The 17,285-nt window shown below is 28.6% G+C and overlaps 1 protein-coding gene across 1 annotated transcript in view; it reads left to right on the plus strand.

The window, feature by feature from the left end:
• Positions 1–16,531, plus strand: part of LOC136983338 (restin homolog) — a 92,465-nt gene extending 75,934 nt beyond the window's left edge. Inside the window, exons 11-15 of the mRNA XM_067280034.1 lie at positions 494–666; positions 6,643–6,762; positions 7,515–7,612; positions 10,467–10,612; positions 13,817–16,531. Of these exons, the coding sequence (XP_067136135.1) occupies positions 494–666; positions 6,643–6,762; positions 7,515–7,612; positions 10,467–10,612; positions 13,817–15,213 (1,934 nt within the window). The 3' untranslated portion in view covers positions 15,214–16,531. The remainder of the gene's footprint in view (positions 1–493; positions 667–6,642; positions 6,763–7,514; positions 7,613–10,466; positions 10,613–13,816) is intronic.
• The last annotated feature ends 754 nt before the right edge of the window (positions 16,532–17,285 follow it).

Below are 17,285 nucleotides of genomic sequence, written 5' to 3' on the forward strand. Positions count from 1 at the left end.
AACACGGTTCACCTCTTTACTTTAGCAATAATGTAAAGTTTCTTTCAGACTGTAAGCTTTTCTTTTACTCATCATGCATACAATAATTAAACACTATTCAAAATACATGCAGGAACTCAATACATACACAATTACTCAATACGCAGTAACTATAAAATGCGCTACTCACTAACGCCGCACGGACCTGTATAAACGTGTTTGAGCTTATCTCGTCGCGAACATTGCCCACGCTATAACCGAGTGCGTGGTATAGTGAGCAGTGCTATAACGAAGGTCCACTGTATAATTTTAATATTTTGCAAATATTCAGTTTTGTCACAATAATAAATTTCTATTTATATAAATATATATTTTATCTTTAAATGTGTATAAATATATTACCACAAATTTAAAAAATTATATTTTTACTTTTTATGTAATGTTTCTGGAAGTTACTTTTTTAAATCATTTATAAATTCTTAATTAATTAATGAAAATATATTTTTTTCTGTAGAATTAGAACAGATGCATAATAAACAGTTATCAAACTCAATAGCTCAGCATGAAAAAACACAAAGTCAATTGATTAGTCAGTTAAATAATCTCCAGCAGCAGTATGAAGAACTCCAAGAACAAGCTAAAGAAATTGAAGAAACATTGAAAAAGAGTTCTGATGCAAAGATGCAGGTTAATTTTTTAATTAAATAATTTCTTAGTTTATTTGAATTTTTATTTAAAGTTTAATAGCTATTAATTTATGTTATTCTAAATTTAACATAATTTATATATTATTAAGAATTTTAATACATACAAATTGAGCACTGTATTCTTAAAAAGAAAAAGATCTAAATATTGCGTTTTCTAATTAGTCTAAATAAATTAAATTTTTATTGAAACATGCTATAAACTTCATATTCGTGCTACCTTTTACATTTTTATATCTATGAAATAGTGAGTTCCATTGGTGGTAAAAAGATATACAGTGTAACCTTGCGTAACGAGCATAATTCATTCCACAATCTTACTTGTAATGTGAAACACTCGTTAAGTGAAACAGTTTTTTCCATAGAAATTAATGTAAAATAAGATAATGCGTTCCACACCGAAAAAATACTCAAATATATTTTATATAACATTTATTCAAAGAAATTTACACAATATACATTGTTAAGAAGTGTGAATCATCATCATCTTTTCTTCTATCACGGAATGAACCAACCTGAAATGTGAATTCGATTTGCAGAAAACAAAAAAATCACAGATAATATTTGTGATGAAGACCCCAAATGATATGCCAAATTCTTGGGCTATGTAAAGGCTATAATTAAATATTAAAAATTAATTAATTTGACTAGAGGTAGGCAGTTGTGCTGTCATCTTGTATTAAATTTAATAATTATAAATAATTAATTTTTTTATTTAGACATTTCTAACATTTAATTTGAAATTGGTCATTAAATTAGTATGAGATGATGTGTTTATTATATAATGAGCTATGATTGTCAATGTTTATACGTAATACGTGTAAACACAAGTTTGGAAAAATGTGTGATCACGACAACAGTAAGATGCTAGTGGACGGAGTGCTAGACACAGATTGATGGAGCATGTGCACAATCGGGATTTCCCCTCTCCTTGTCACTTGTTATGCAAAACATTGCTTGTTAAGCAAGTCAAATTTTTACAATTTGTTTTGCTCGTTGTGTGAAACACTCATTATGTGAGGTACTCATTAAGCAAGGTTCCATTGTATTTTTCTGTATTTACTGACTCAGATTATATTTTAGGAATTATATAAAATCTTGTTGATATTAGTTTAAAAAAGCTATACATTTTTTCTTTAATGATGATTTTAATTATTTGTAAAAGTTTAGGTATTCATCTTTTTAAAATATTTTTTTTAAACTATAGCAGTTCAGAAATTATTAAATTTGTATATTTATTGATATGTATTGTTTAAAAGATTTTAGATAAATATGTTAATTTACTTAAATAACAAAATACTTTTAGAATAGAAAAAAATGAGTTAAGTCTAAAAAATTATAACAGAAAATAAAATGCTAAATTTATTTATAGGAATTTAAATTATGAAATTTTATTTAATTTTATGTGATATTTCCTTAATTTGAAATTAAAAAAATATGTTGCTGCATTTAAAAAATGGCTTTTGTGATAATTTGAATATGTATTCTATTATATTTCCATAATTATTCCTTATTTTGCTTAATGTAATTAATTGAAGATTAAAATTAATTTTTTTTAATGATTTACCTTTTTTGAATAATTTATGAATTTTGAAAATATTGTTTAATCTAATAAACTCATCAGTATTGTTTATGTATCTAATCTATTAATCATCAAATTTCAAATATTATTAGTATCGAAATGAATTAAAAAGAAAATACTAATAGAAAGGAAAGCTCTTAAGGTTTACTGTAGATGATAAGAAGGAATAAAATTATAAAATAAAATAATCAACCATTCCAACTTCAGCAAAAATTCTTTAATCCTAAGAACATTTTCAAACGCATTAAGCGATTCTTAGGATTAAAGAATTTTTGCTGAAGTTGGAATGGTTGATTATTTTATTTTATATTGTCTCTTCAGTAAAGAATAAAATTATTTTTGTTAAATAAATTATAATGTTTTTTGCAGTTAAAAAAGTAATTACTGTTGCCTGGCTGTGATTTAGAAACATATAGATAATTGATCTTTTTGAATTTAAGGATATTTTAAAGAATCCATCCACAACTCAATTTTTAAGTAATGCTGAACAATCTACCATATTATCAGACTATAATAAGACTACCTTATATCTAATTATTAAATTAATTTGACTAGAGATAGGTGGATAGGCCATCAGCTCATGATTACTTTAATAATTATAATGAATTTATATAATTATATTTTAAATAATAATATTTAATTATATAATTCATTATAATTATCATGAAATAGTAGCCTAACCATCTACCTTTAGTCGAATTACTTTATATCTAATTATTAAATTAGTCTTATTATAGCCTGATAATATGGCAAATTGTTTAGCATTGTTCTAGAATGTTTTGTTAAGATTGTAATAGTTCTGAAGATGAATAACAGTATTCAAATGTATTACACTTTATAGCATAATTTTGTTTAAAATTAGTTCTTAATTTTATCTTCTTTGTAACAGTGATCTGAAGAATGAACTAGAAAGTTTTGAAAATGATTATCTTTTAATAAATTTTTGACTTTCTTATGTTATTTAAACACGTTTGATTTTTCAATATTTTTGGTGATCTTGAAAACAGTTTTGTCTCAAAAAGTAGCATATTTCATAATTATCCTAAAGATTGCAATCATTTTTGGCATTTCCATGTAATGTGGGATTTGTTATCATGCATCCATCTTAAAAAATATATTTAAGTTTACATTAGTAATCAATTGTTCTGTTTGTCACAACAATCAGTTAAGTAGTGTTGATATTTGATGAACATTATTTTAAATATATATTTATTCAAAGCTGTATATTTGAATCTATATAAAAAAAAAAGAAGAGTAAAATAAAAAAATTAAAATTGAATTTCAAAACAAAAGCAAATAAATTCATTGTCATCTAGCCAAGCTTTTTATTACAAATTAATAGAATATCTAGTTTACATTTGTCTCAAGCAGTGGTGTGCTATCCATGAAAGCTGTGGAAGTGCCGCTTCCCTTTTATTTTCTAAAACATAAATACATATTGTGTAATTATTTTCATATTTTAATGTACTTTGAATTAATTGAAATTAATATTTTATTATAACCACATTATGTATCTTATTACAAATTTCTATACTATATGTGAAAAACAATGATAAGATTGATATTGTATATTCGAATATAAATTCATATATGCATATTTCCAATGGAAGTGCTGTATTGTCAAATACAGAACAGCTTTCATGGCGAAAATATTTGAATTGTGTAAAGTAGCCAGATTATATGCATTTGTGCATGCACTTTACAGAGCACTAACCTCATGCAGTTTAGCTCATGGATGCTACACACCAAAATATCGTATAATGCTTCCAATGATTCTATCCAAGGCTGGCACAGCTTCTCTATCAGCAAATGTCACCACATGCCACTGGTCTCAAGCAATTAGTTTTATGGAATATTAATTATATATTTATTGAATTAAAAATAAATGCAAATTTCATAATTCAAATCTTTATAAACTATTGCAAGCTATATTTGATAAATTAAGGTTTAAAAATTCATTGAATTAAAAACAAGAAAAAGTTTTTTCCACCATAGTACTTAAAAAAAATGCTTTATTGAAATTAGCTACTTTCCAGTATCAGTCTTTCTATAATTATTAGTTATGGAAATTATAATTACTAAATTTACAAAAATATGAGACTTAAAAATTATTTTTAATTAACCTTAATAGAGAGAATTTTTAGTTAATGTTCTAACAACTTATAATTTAACAATAGCAAAATCTGTAAACACCTGTAGCTAATCATATCAATTAAAGCATATCTTGTTAATTTTGTGAGGTTAGCTGATTGGAGTGAAAGAATGTTACGGTGGTCAAACGGTCTTGTGGGAGTGGACGGACTCACTAAGACAGATTACCATCAAAAACCGTTTAATAAACATAGAAATTTCCTTACAATTTGCTCTTGTTTGATGAGGTAGAACCACACAAAGCATGAGAATAATTGTCCAAAAAAAGAGTTCGACAAAAGTTCGTGTCTATGTGACTTGTAGTTTAACGTGGTCGGTGAAATATCCGTAGGCTCCGGAGTGTATAGCACATCCTTCGGCTGCTTCTCTCCGGGCGGACTGACGATCTGGAGATAGCTAGAAGACAACAATTGACGATGCTTCCTCTGAATCTGAAAGGGGTCCTTTTTTCCAATGTTTCGGGAGCACACACAACGAAGAGAGGAAACTCGCGCATCCAAGAACCAAAAATGTCCTTGAAAACGACGGTTTTATAATGTTTTTCCCCCAAGTCGCCTCTCCATTGGTCTTTCATTGTCACCTGGTGCCAATTTGAAACTCGATGGAGGGCGTGGGAGAGGTCAGTGTCGCAACTGAATATGATTCCTCTCTCGTCGCGTGTTCCTCGACTTTATTCCTCTCCATTGTTTTAAATATTTCAAAAAAACTTCTATTGTGTAATTTAGATCTTTAATTTTGTCCCTTTGCATTGTAAAGGGAGATTTTTAAGATCTTGTTAACACCTCCATTCGGACCTCCCCGTTGACCCCCGTTCGGGTCCTCACAATTTTATATCTTTTTGTATGTACAGTACTAGTGATGGTATGTTAATTTAATATAAAATTTTATAAATTTTGTAAACTTTACAGTATCTCACTGACATGAGTGAATTCATGAATAGTTTACATATTAAAACCAATAATCACAATTTTTATATTTTGTGGAATGCAATTTTCATTTATCATTGACTTGATTTATGCAATTTGATGTCTCTCTGGGAAGTCTTGAGATTTAACAGAATTAGTTCTCAAAACTTAAGATAATCAGAAATAAAGAAAAATAACATTAGCAATTAAATATAAGCTATTTGCTACATTAAATTGGCTACTTTATTGCTATTATTAATAATTAAACCCTAAGTAATTTGGTACCAGAGGAAGGTGTTAGGTGCCATCTCTTAATAAATTTAATAATTAAATTAAATTCTTTAAATAATTGCTGGATTACATTCTTTTCTTCCAGAATATCCTAGAATAATTTAGAATTTTGAATATTCTGGAAGAAAAGAATTTAATCTGGCAATCATTTGGCTTATTACTAAAATATTGGGCTTTGGGATGTTTGCAATTAAATATAATTATTCATAATAATCTAATAATTATTCAGCTTCTGAGACAGCAAAACAGAGTTCTCAAATGTTTATTTTTTTCTACATTAACAAAGATTTTATAAATTGAATACTGTAGAACTTTGAAATATGCTTAAAATACATGAAACTAGTTTTTGCTTTAAAGTACTGTGGTGTTGTTTATAAAGTCACTGAAATGGGAAGAATTCATATTTTTGCTATGATGTTTCATATACATTCATAAAGAAAGCTTGAAAAATGATTTATTAGTTTCAACATCATAAATATTTTTATTCATTAATTTCAGTTATATTAATTAACTAATTAGTTTTTCTATTATTTAAAGAAAATATGTAGAACATAATTTATCAAAACTTTTTCCATAACGTCCTTTTTGTACATTTGAAAATATTCATGATAATCAGTTTGTTTTGGGAAATTATTTGAGGATATAAAATTCAAGTTTTATCCAATAAGAATAATTGTAATAATCTTTGAAGCAATTTGAGTCATTTATTAGTTTTACAATAAAAAATTACTATGTATATTTTACTACACTGAAAATTAAATTAAAATGTTACATATTAAAATCATAATAAATTTTAATATACTTAATTGAATGCAAAAAATCCAAAATAGTTCCTTTCTAGAAATCAGTTGTTTTTGTGATTGATTACAAAAATTTGATTTTTGATTAGTTAAAATATTTTTTAACTATTAACAAAAATTAGTTAATATTTAAAATTTTATTTTAAATAAAAACTAATTTTGCATAAATTATAGTCAAATTTATAAAATATACAATTAATTTTAAAATAAGTCTTGTTTTTTAATTTCAGTGGTTAGTTTCAAAAAAGAATGATTTAGAAAAAGAAGTTGAGAGTTTAAAAACCGTTATGGAAATGAAACAAACAGAAATACGCAGTTTAAGAAAAGAAAATTTAGAAATGAAAAAAGAAGTAAGTTTAAATTTTATCAAAAAATTTATTTTTTATAAAACTATAAATTCTCTGTAAACATCAGATATTTTTATTTCACACTTGATTTGATTTTCAGATTTAATTTTTTTTTGGTATAGTTTTATTTTTATTATTACTTGCTCTTCTGTCTCCTCTCTCTCTCTCTTTCTCTCTATCTCCAACAAAAATTAACATCTCTAATTTATTAATGTAACTAAAAATTTATTTGATATAATAATTTCATACTATATTTTCTAAACTGTATTTACTGAAATGTTTTCAAGTTTTGTATATTAATTTGTCATATATATTATAATTGTTATTAATAAAATTCACATTTTAATAACTATTCTAATTTATTTAGAATAATACATTTATGTCAGGTTGTTATTTTAATTTATTTCTAATAACATTTTGCAAGTATTGTAAACTTAAATGCTTCATAATAAATATAAAAAAATTTTTTCATTATTATTTAATTGTGACATTATCAGTAGTTAAAATAGAGAAACAACCAATAAAGTTTTAAAATTACAATAAGGCAAAACATTAAATTCTTCAAAGTAAAAAAATTTTTAAAATAATTGCTTAAAACTTAATTGCTTAAATAACTTAATTGCTGATTAGTATTTGAAAGAAAAAATTTTAATTTCTTATTTTTGTTTATATATATATATATATATATATATTTTTTAGCTATAAATTATATTTAAATAAAATTTTATTGAATATGTATTTAATTCTATTTATAGTTGGAAGAATTACCTATTGCACGAGATAAAATACAGAAATTACGAGCAAGAAAAGAAGAACTTGAAGCTCTAATAGAAGAACGATCTCGTGCTCAAAGGTTAAAACTAAATTTTTTTACCATACAATAAAAAAATTATATTTAGGAATTTTAATGTTAAAACCTTTATATGTATATAAATTCATATTATTTTATATTTACAGTTGACTCTGCATAAATCGACACCCGGATAACTCGTCACTTGTCTGTTACGTAGTCAGTTTCTGTGGTCAAAACAACAGCATATAACAGTGACAATACTTTATGTATTAATCAGATATTCAGCCAGTTTCAAAGTGGCCTCCTTTTGCTTTGATGCAGAGCCCCAAACGCGTTTTGAAATTCTCAGCGATGGGCCGCGCTCTTCTGGAGACAGTTTGTCTCACTCCCAGCGCAAGGATTGCTTCAGCGACTCCAAACTTTCATAGCGCTTACAACAGGCCCTGGCCTCCAAAATAGACCATACACTGTAGTCCATTGGGTTCAGATTCGGCGAGTATGGTGGCCATTCCGCAGACAAGATGAAATTGGGAAAATGAGCCTTGCACACTCCTGAGTCTTCTTCGCTCTGTGTGTCGGCGCCGAGTCCTGCTGAAACGTCCATTTCGCACTGCCAAAATGCTGCTGAGCCCACAGAAGTACCACAGCCTCGAGAATGTCATGGTGGTACACATCTTGATTGATTTTGGCCCCTTGATCGACGAAAACAAGGGGTGTCTTGCTGCTCGCACAAATTCCGCCCCAAACTATGACTGACATTGGATTTTGTGATGTTCGATGACGGCTGAGCATCCAGGAGTCCCCGCGGACCAGTTCCTGTCGTTTTTATGGTTGTACGGAGAAAAGCTTCTCGTCTGTGAAGAGAATGCACTCCCATTGTCGACCTGCGGCCCGACGCTTGAGTCAACGGGATCTTTGGAGTCTCACGCACTTGTTTTCATCGGTGAGGAGCTGAACCTTTTGGAACTTGTAGGGCTTGAGTACAAGTTCCTTTTTCGCCATTAAACGCACCAATTCGCGATTGATTCTGATCTCACGAGCAATTTTTCTCATGGAGACCTTCGCATGTCAGTCAACTCGCTTTGTGATGATCTTGCGGTTCCTAGACGTGTTGACAGTGCACTTTCTTCCATGTCCGGGACGGTCACCATTGTGGCCAAGCTCCTTGAATCGCCGAACTGCATCTGAGACTGTCATTTTTGAAACACCGAGCAGACGAACAATTTCACATTAATGCTTTCCTTGCCGAAATAGCTCCAAAATTGCACAACATTTGTTTGACACCATTAAAAAAATAAAGAACTAACCCTTATTACATCGAAAGTATATCTACACGGGCAGGAAATCATAGAAAATTAAACAATATTATGTAAATTGGTGACAGTAAAAAAGTTCAGGTGCAGCATTGCTACAAACTTTGTACGGGTTAATTATTGTCACCCTGTAAATTCATATTATTTTATATTTACAGTCGACTCTGCATAAATCGACACCCGGATAACTCGTCACTTGTCTGTTACGTAGTCAGTTTCTGTGGTCCCGGTCTACTTACATAGGCAATAATATTATTAATGTTAAAAAACTCTGTTTACTCGACATTGTTTAACTCGTCACCACTGGATAAATCAACATACTTTTTCTGTTTCACACTTTTTTGACATCTGATAAGTCGACTCCCATACAATAAGCTGACTGTTCACACCGTACAATAAGCTGTGTGATGTGAACTCATTTTTAGGGGGGGAGTTGACTTATCAGAATTCTAAAAAGTGTGAAACAGAAAAAGTATGTTGATTTATCCAGTGGTGACGAGTTAAACGATGTTGAATAAACCGAGTTTTTTAAGGTTAATAACATTAATGCCTATGTAAGTCGGCCGGGACTACAAAAAATTCACTACGTAACCGACCAGTGACGAGTTATCCAGGTGTCAACTTATGCAGAGTCGACTGTATTATCTATATATACATAAAGCTACAATAGTCTCACTGACTTCTTGACTTCTTACAGAAAAATAAATGGTACAGTTAAAAGTGGAGTCCATATAATATTAAGATCATTTTAAAGTTGAATTTATTCTTTGAGTCTTACAATTTGAAATTAATTTTATATCAGTTTTATGGTACAACTGTGATATAAAATCAATTTCAAATTGTAAAAAGCATGCAGCAGTCATTGTAAAAAGAATAGCAGTCATTTTGACTGATGTCTGCAGTTCTAGATAGTCTTACAGAAAGTCTTGCAGTTCTTATGTTAAGCAGTGTCATTAACTAGAAAATTGGCAATTTTGATAGCTGTATCTTGAATAATTATAACATGAGTTGACCTGAAGCAACAGTGATTCATCTCTTATCTGAATATGAGATAAGTAATTGCCTGAGAAAGTCAGTTCACACAATATCAAATAGTCTCCAAGGGTGTAGAATTGGCATTAACCTATCTAACAAGTGCTCATGGAAAATGCTTATAATGTTGAAATGATATATTTTGATGTTGATGTGCTGATTCATAACTTTACAATAATAATTCTGGTCTATGCAATCACAAATATGAAATATATTTGCTGTATGTATTTTGTATGTTTTGTTAGTATATTTTTTAAAAATCAAAAATGAAACATATCCTAAGTGATTGATTATTAGATCATAGTGAATAGTTTTAAGGATGATAGTCTAGGAATTTTTAAGAACAAAAAATCAGTAATAAACACCTTATTTATTGCCGAGGGAGTATAATAAAAACAAAACGAATTTTTAAGACAGTCTGAAATGAATTTGATGTTTGTTTTTTATTTTAAAATAATCCAGAGTTAAAAATTTTGTAATATCTGTTTTTTGTTATTTTTTTATCATCAATTATTAAGAATGTTTTTAAAAATATAGTCACTATTTTAATAAATACTTTATTTTTACAGTGTTCTTTCAACGGAACATGAGCAATTAAAAGAGCATTTTGAAAAAGAATCTGATATAAACAAGAAACTAGCAATGGAAAAAGAGGAATTGCAATGGAAATTGCAACAATCCATGGAAACTTCAAGTTTTTTAGCTTCCCTATCTGGTTAGTGGTCATTTGGGTATTATCTTTAAAAAGTAATTTTAAAATTATTGTTTACAATGAGCAATTTAACATTCAATATGTTGACAAAAAGTTTAATCATCTATGCTATCAGTTGAATTAATCAATGCATCTTTAACTGTGAGTAAAGTTTAAATAATGCTAATGTTTTTGACTTAGTTAAGTGGCTATCTTCAGGCATAAATAGTTGAAAATGGAATGCTGGTGTTGGAAGGAAGATAGGATAGACCTCAATAGAGTAGACACTCAGAGGAGGTGGACTGTAGTTCTGATGGTTGGTATGAAAGGACTAAGGAGATATAGCCAGGCAGAAAAAATGTTCTTGTCTCTGCTGTTTATACATATGTTTGTAGCAGAATGGAAAATAACCTGTTAACTGGATTGGAAACATTAGTGTTGTTTAAAGTTCATTCACTTTTAAATGTATTGTACATTGACGAATTTAGCTGAGTAACCACAGTGGCTAGTCATCCTCATCTATGCTATCATCATCCTCTCATTATTCCAGTTCTTTACCAAGTTAGAAGAATTAATTTTCTGTATTCTTTATTGTCGTCCTAAATGTGACATTCTTCCAGTAGATTTTAGTTTTCGATACTTTTCTTTCTCAATCATTTCCTGGACCATTCTTCTAAATCTTTTACTTTTCTCTTTTACTTTGGCTTCAATACTCTCTCTAGAAATATTCAAACAATTGCAGAATTATATCAGGCTATATTACTACTACTATTATTAATTAAATGCTAAGTAATTTGACATTAGAGGCAATTATTAGGCACCATCTCTTGCTAAATTTTATAGTTATCATTAAATTAATTTTTGGCTTTAATATATAACTATCAGGTTTAGATGTTTATATTTGAGTGAGTATTTGTGGTTGAAGTGAAGTGTACAAGGCAGTTCAATCTTAACAACATGATGACTGAAAGTCAGGACAGTCAAGAACTTGTATGGGATAGAGTGGACCCCTTTTGCTATTTTGTTTTTGAACAAATGAAATACATAGAATGTTTGTTGATTAATAAAAAGAAGTTTTAAAAATTTGACTTTCTGTTAGTAAAAATAATAATAATTTATAAGGGTATAAACCAGTAAGGGCTTCTAATTTTTTCTCGTCTCAGGGAAAAATCCCTCAGCTCTTTCTCTCTTAGTTGTCCTGCTTTAAGTAGTATATTGTTGTGTTTATTATAATGTAAATATACAGGGTTTTTACTTAAATATTATCTAAGGACAAAATAGATCTTTTTAGCATTGGCTAGATTAGATTAAGCTAGGCTAGACTGTGAATTGCAATGGACACAAATACATCAGATATTATGTTGCCATGAATTGAACCCATTTTGCTGCTATCTGCAACAGCACAAAATGCTGCACAGCAGTTTAAGTGTTACAACATGATGTTAAATTTATAGCATGATGAAGCACAATGCCTTCAGTGCATTTTGAAACTGATGAGGTACTGTTTTTCTGGAATGGTCTGTGTAATTGTCATAATGTGCACCACTGAGCAGTGTGTGCTTTACAATCATGTGACATATGCAACACTAAGTGCATTTTACCCTAAATGTTAGTGTGGAATTTAGGTGAGCAGCTTCTTGGCCCTGTATTCATTGACGGCACCCTGAGTAGTAACCAATATCTGAACATCCTAAACAAGATAGTAGACTTTCTATTGGTGCAGCTACAATAGATTTGGTACTAATGGCGAGTCCATTTCAAATTACATGACTTCATTAAAACAACTCTCAAAAAGTGCAGATTTCAAGTCTAGTTGTAACAATGCAGACTGTATAAAATCTGTTATAGATCTAATGTTAAGAGTACAATTTGTACGTGGTTTACGAGATGCTGACATCCGAGAGAAAATTCTACAACAAACTGACCTAACCTTCGAACAGACACTAGAAATTGCATTAGTCATAGAAGCTTCCAAAATTGAAAACGATGAAGTATATAAAAGTAACCACCTTGTTCACAAAATTACCAAAAATACTCACACATACACATGCAAAAAAAAATAATTAAAAGTCCCTCTGGTGATAGTATAATTAAAATAGAATGGATATAGAAATTGAACTATAATATAAAGTAGAAATAAATTTTGGAAATTACAAAGTAGAAATAGTTAAAACTAGCATCATTTTTCATTTGTCACAAAATTTCTCATTGAAATAAATTTCAAATTGCTGGATTAAAAACTTTCTTAAGATCTTGGCTGCTAAAAACTGTTTTGTTATAGGTTTTGAGAATAACTGGATACATTTAATTTGAAGCTAAGACTTTGAAATATTAACATTTTAATTAAATGACTTTACAGTCTATTACAGTCTATATTATATGCATGTTTTGTTTTAAATTCTCAAAAACAATAGTAATTGTTAAATTGTAACAAATTCAAAAAACCTCACTGGCATCCATTTACAGAATAAGCAATTATTTTATTGTGGCATCATCACAATGCATGGCTGCAATTTTCAATTGTGTTTTTAATTTATTTAATTTAAAATATATGCTCTCCACCTCAAATTAGTAGTGTATTGCCCCTGTATATCATACTTTTCTTGTTAACAATAGAGTTATGCTAGTCATCTATCTAACTCCTTTAAGGGGAAAAGTTTTGAATTGAAATAATGTGACTTCTAGTGCAATATAGTTAATCAAGGCCTCCTGCTCCTAAACTTTCCATATCTGGTTTTGATTTTCATCTATCTAACTCTATTCTCGAGATTAAGGAAGGACAAACAGAGATGGACGGCAATGGGAATTTATAAGTCTACCATTTTTTCAAATTGCAGCCCAGTGAAATTAACAAATGTTTTTGTTAATTTCACACTAATTTTAATCAAACTCCTTCTGAGTCCTGATTAAAATTTTTGATATTTATTTGTTAATGATTTAATTCTGTAGCTGGATGCCAGTGAGGTTTTTTGAGGTGTTTTTATACTTTATTTTAAGCCCAGTTTGAAGGTGAAAGAACTGTTGTAACAAATTTATTATTTTTTAGATTTAATTATTTTCAATATTACTACTTGAAATTTTTTAATGTGTTTAATATTTGTAGCAGAAACAGCAGATATTAAATATTAAGAATGGTAATAAATCAATAAAAAAATATAAATATTTTACTTTTAAAATTGTTCAATTAATATTTTTAATATATTTCATGTGATTATTTTTCTTTTTCAGAATCATCTCCAGTAGTTGAGAATAACTCACTTCCTCCAAGACTGTCATCTAGCTTTCATGCATATTGTAGTAGTGCATCTGAAAAATTAAATTCTCATCATTCATTATCAGCTTCATCATACAAATCTTATAGAAGATCATCATCTCTTTCTGAAACTACACTACCAAGTTGCAAAAAGTTGAAGCAAATTTGGGACAATTCTCCCTTGTCTAGTGAAAATGCAAGAAAAATGGGAATGAGGAGTCATTCCTTTTTAAAAGCACATTCTTCTCAAATTTCCAAACATCCAAAACATCGTAGTTTTACACTTCACTCAGGCAGAAGCTTTGCAGATCACATTAAGTCATTGGACAATAATGAAGAAAGAAAATTCTCAAAAGAAATTTTCAAAGGTGAAAACTCAGAAAAGAAACAAGATTTTGATGAAATAAATAATAAAAAGGATGGTGCAATTTCTCAAAGTTTACCTTGTGATATATCTTCTGATGAAAATGGATCACATTTTGGAAAATCATTAAAGTGGAGGTTCAAACTGCCAAAAACAGAAGAAACATTGCCAATCAAAAAACTATTTGAAAATTCAATTAAAAATAATCATAGAAAGCCAGAATATGATGAGAACCGTTCATTGGAACAAATGGAAAAAAATGAAAAAGAACCAGCCCAAGACTTTGTTGTTGTTTTAGAAGCTTCTGGTAGTGTTGCAGCTTATAAGACAAATCTAGAACAAGATGATACTGTAGAAGAATCATCAAAATTTTCTGATAGTATTGAAGGTAGTTTTATTTCACCTCAGGATGGTTTTGATAACTCTAATAATTTATCTTGTTCCTTACAAAGTAGTATAATATCAGATGATAGTGCATGGTCAAGCACATCATTCCCACCACAGCCACACACTGACAGGGGTAACCAGGATTTTTCTATTTCCCCTTCATCAGAAGATGATTCCTTCTCTTCAGAAAGTCCAAAACAAGATCAAATTGAATCACTTGGCATAAATGTTGAGCAAGAAGAAAGTTCAAGTTCAGGAGAACAGTCTCAATGTGTCAGAGAAAATTGCCAGTTTCGTTCAGTATCTCCTAAAAGTCTTGCAGGTGAAGCCATGGTGCAAGATGACAGTCCGATATCTATATCTCAAATGAGTGAAGAATTTTCTATTTCCATGTCTTGTAAAAAACATAAAAGAATTGAAAAACTAGAGATAACTGAAGAAAGTGCAAGCAAAGATTCGTGGGAAGTTTCATGTTGCATCAATAAAGAAAAAATTATATCTTCTAATAATGCAGAAACACCATCTATGGAAACAACTAGTCAAGGATTGTTAATGTCAAATTCCAATATTGATGATATCAGTTGGGATTCTGAGGATATGCCGTCAGAATCTGAAATATGATGAATTGAAATAATTAAATTATAATTAACTCAATGTGATGAATATCAAAATACTAATTCTATTTGAAAATTAAAAGAAGTCTTAAAACAATTCATAAAATGTAATTTGAATTATTAGCATAAACAGCCTCTATAGTTTTGTTTACATTACAAAAATCTAGTCTTCAAATCAAGATAATTAAAGTCTACATTTCTAATAATGCTTTTTTAGGGGACCATTGATTTCAAATTACAGGAATATATCTACTTAGATATTTGTTGATAAAAAAAAAACCTGTTTCCATAGGAAAATAAACATCAGTCAACACATAGAGTAAAATTTCCAAGTGGAAATATATTGCTTAGTCATATAATTATTTATAAGCATTTTATGCTTTTATGATATACGTAAAACCAACAGTTTCAGTTTCAAAAGATTTTGTCCTTGCTGTTTAAACTTTTCATACGTAATAGCTGCTTAGCAGAAACTGTTCAAATTATTCAGCACAGCTGATTTATGATAAATTTAAATATTTGCAAATTCTAATATATTAAAGAGAAAAATATATATATATTGTATTTATATCACTTTAATATGTAAATATTTCTCTCACTTATGATGATAGTTAAGCTTATGTGTATCATGTATTTATGAAAAGAATATATAGTATAATTCTATAAAGACTGTTACACGGTCAATTTAAACAAATTATTTTTTTGAATTATTATATATAGTTTTTAAATATGGTTGCTGTAAATGTGAGGATCAAGTCAAGAATAGCAATTGTTCTTTTATTGCTTTCTGTGAAAAGCACTTTTACTTAGGCTGCTACATGTTTTATGTAGTGATGCTTATTTCAAATAATATGAATGTTATTTAGAAAGAGAATTTACTCTTGAAAGTAATGTCAAAAATGTAATAAATGTTATTGATTATTGTGTATCATGTGTTTGATGTTTGTTCTTTGAAAATTTAAAATAAGTATTTATGATATTTTAATCATGTGTTTTGTTTAGTGAAAACAGATTAAATTTTATTGTAATATCAATATTAAGATATTTTAATTATACTTTCAAGAGTAAATATTTAATTAATGATGTAATATAAAATTTGTTGTCAGAGTAAAAACTTATTTGTTTATGACGTATTTAAACTTAATTTTTGAAGAAATTATCTTGGCCCGAATTTCATAAATTATAAAAGAAAAGACTAAATTTAAAGTTGCTTGATTATTTTTCTACTTTGATAAATCAAAAACGTTAAAAAATATCTTCTTAATGTATTCATAAATGTATAGATATTGTGAGAATAAATTAACAGATTAAATGAAGTTACAGGATATTGAATTTTACCTTTACATATAATGTTTACACGTTATGAAATAATTACATATTAAATTAACAGAAATATTGCTACATTATTAGCAACTCATGTTTACAATCAAATATTTTTGGAATTATAATTATAACATAAATCCTAAAACTTTTTTTAGTAACCAGTATACAAACTACATATTATCACTATATATTAATAGGTAAGAAATTTACACACAGCCAATTTGATTTCATTCAAGTGTATTTAAACATTTAAATTTGACACAGGCTTGTTTAATTTTAGGTTAGAAACATTTTTTTGAAAAAATCAAGTAACTCAATTACTTGTCAAGCAATTATTGACTTGAAAGAAATGAATTTTGAATTGCTATACAAACACGGTAGATACATTCCGTGTTATATGAATTCGTGTTGTACGAGTCACTTAAATACATGAGCCAATCACAGCCCGTATGCTGGGCTGTGATTGGCTCATGTAGTATAACATGGATTCATATAACATGGAATGTATCTACCATGTTATAGGGGAGTCTACTATACAGTTGAACCTGTCTATCTCAAATCTCACAGGAACCAGAAAAAAGTTTGAGATAGACAGGGTTCAAGATAGAGATTCCTACACAGTAAACAGTAATAGATTTCACAATAGATTTGATTGGAGGTATGGTATTTTATTAATACAATAGCAAATACAGTACATACCTGTATTAGGTATAAATAAAACATTTTTGGTATAGTTTCTGATGCCTGACTGTTTTC

The sequence above is a fragment of the Centruroides vittatus genome, unplaced genomic scaffold (genome assembly GCF_030686945.1).
Source record: "Centruroides vittatus isolate TY-2023 unplaced genomic scaffold, ASM3068694v2 contig_880, whole genome shotgun sequence".
Classification (NCBI taxonomy): domain Eukaryota; kingdom Metazoa; phylum Arthropoda; class Arachnida; order Scorpiones; family Buthidae; genus Centruroides; species Centruroides vittatus.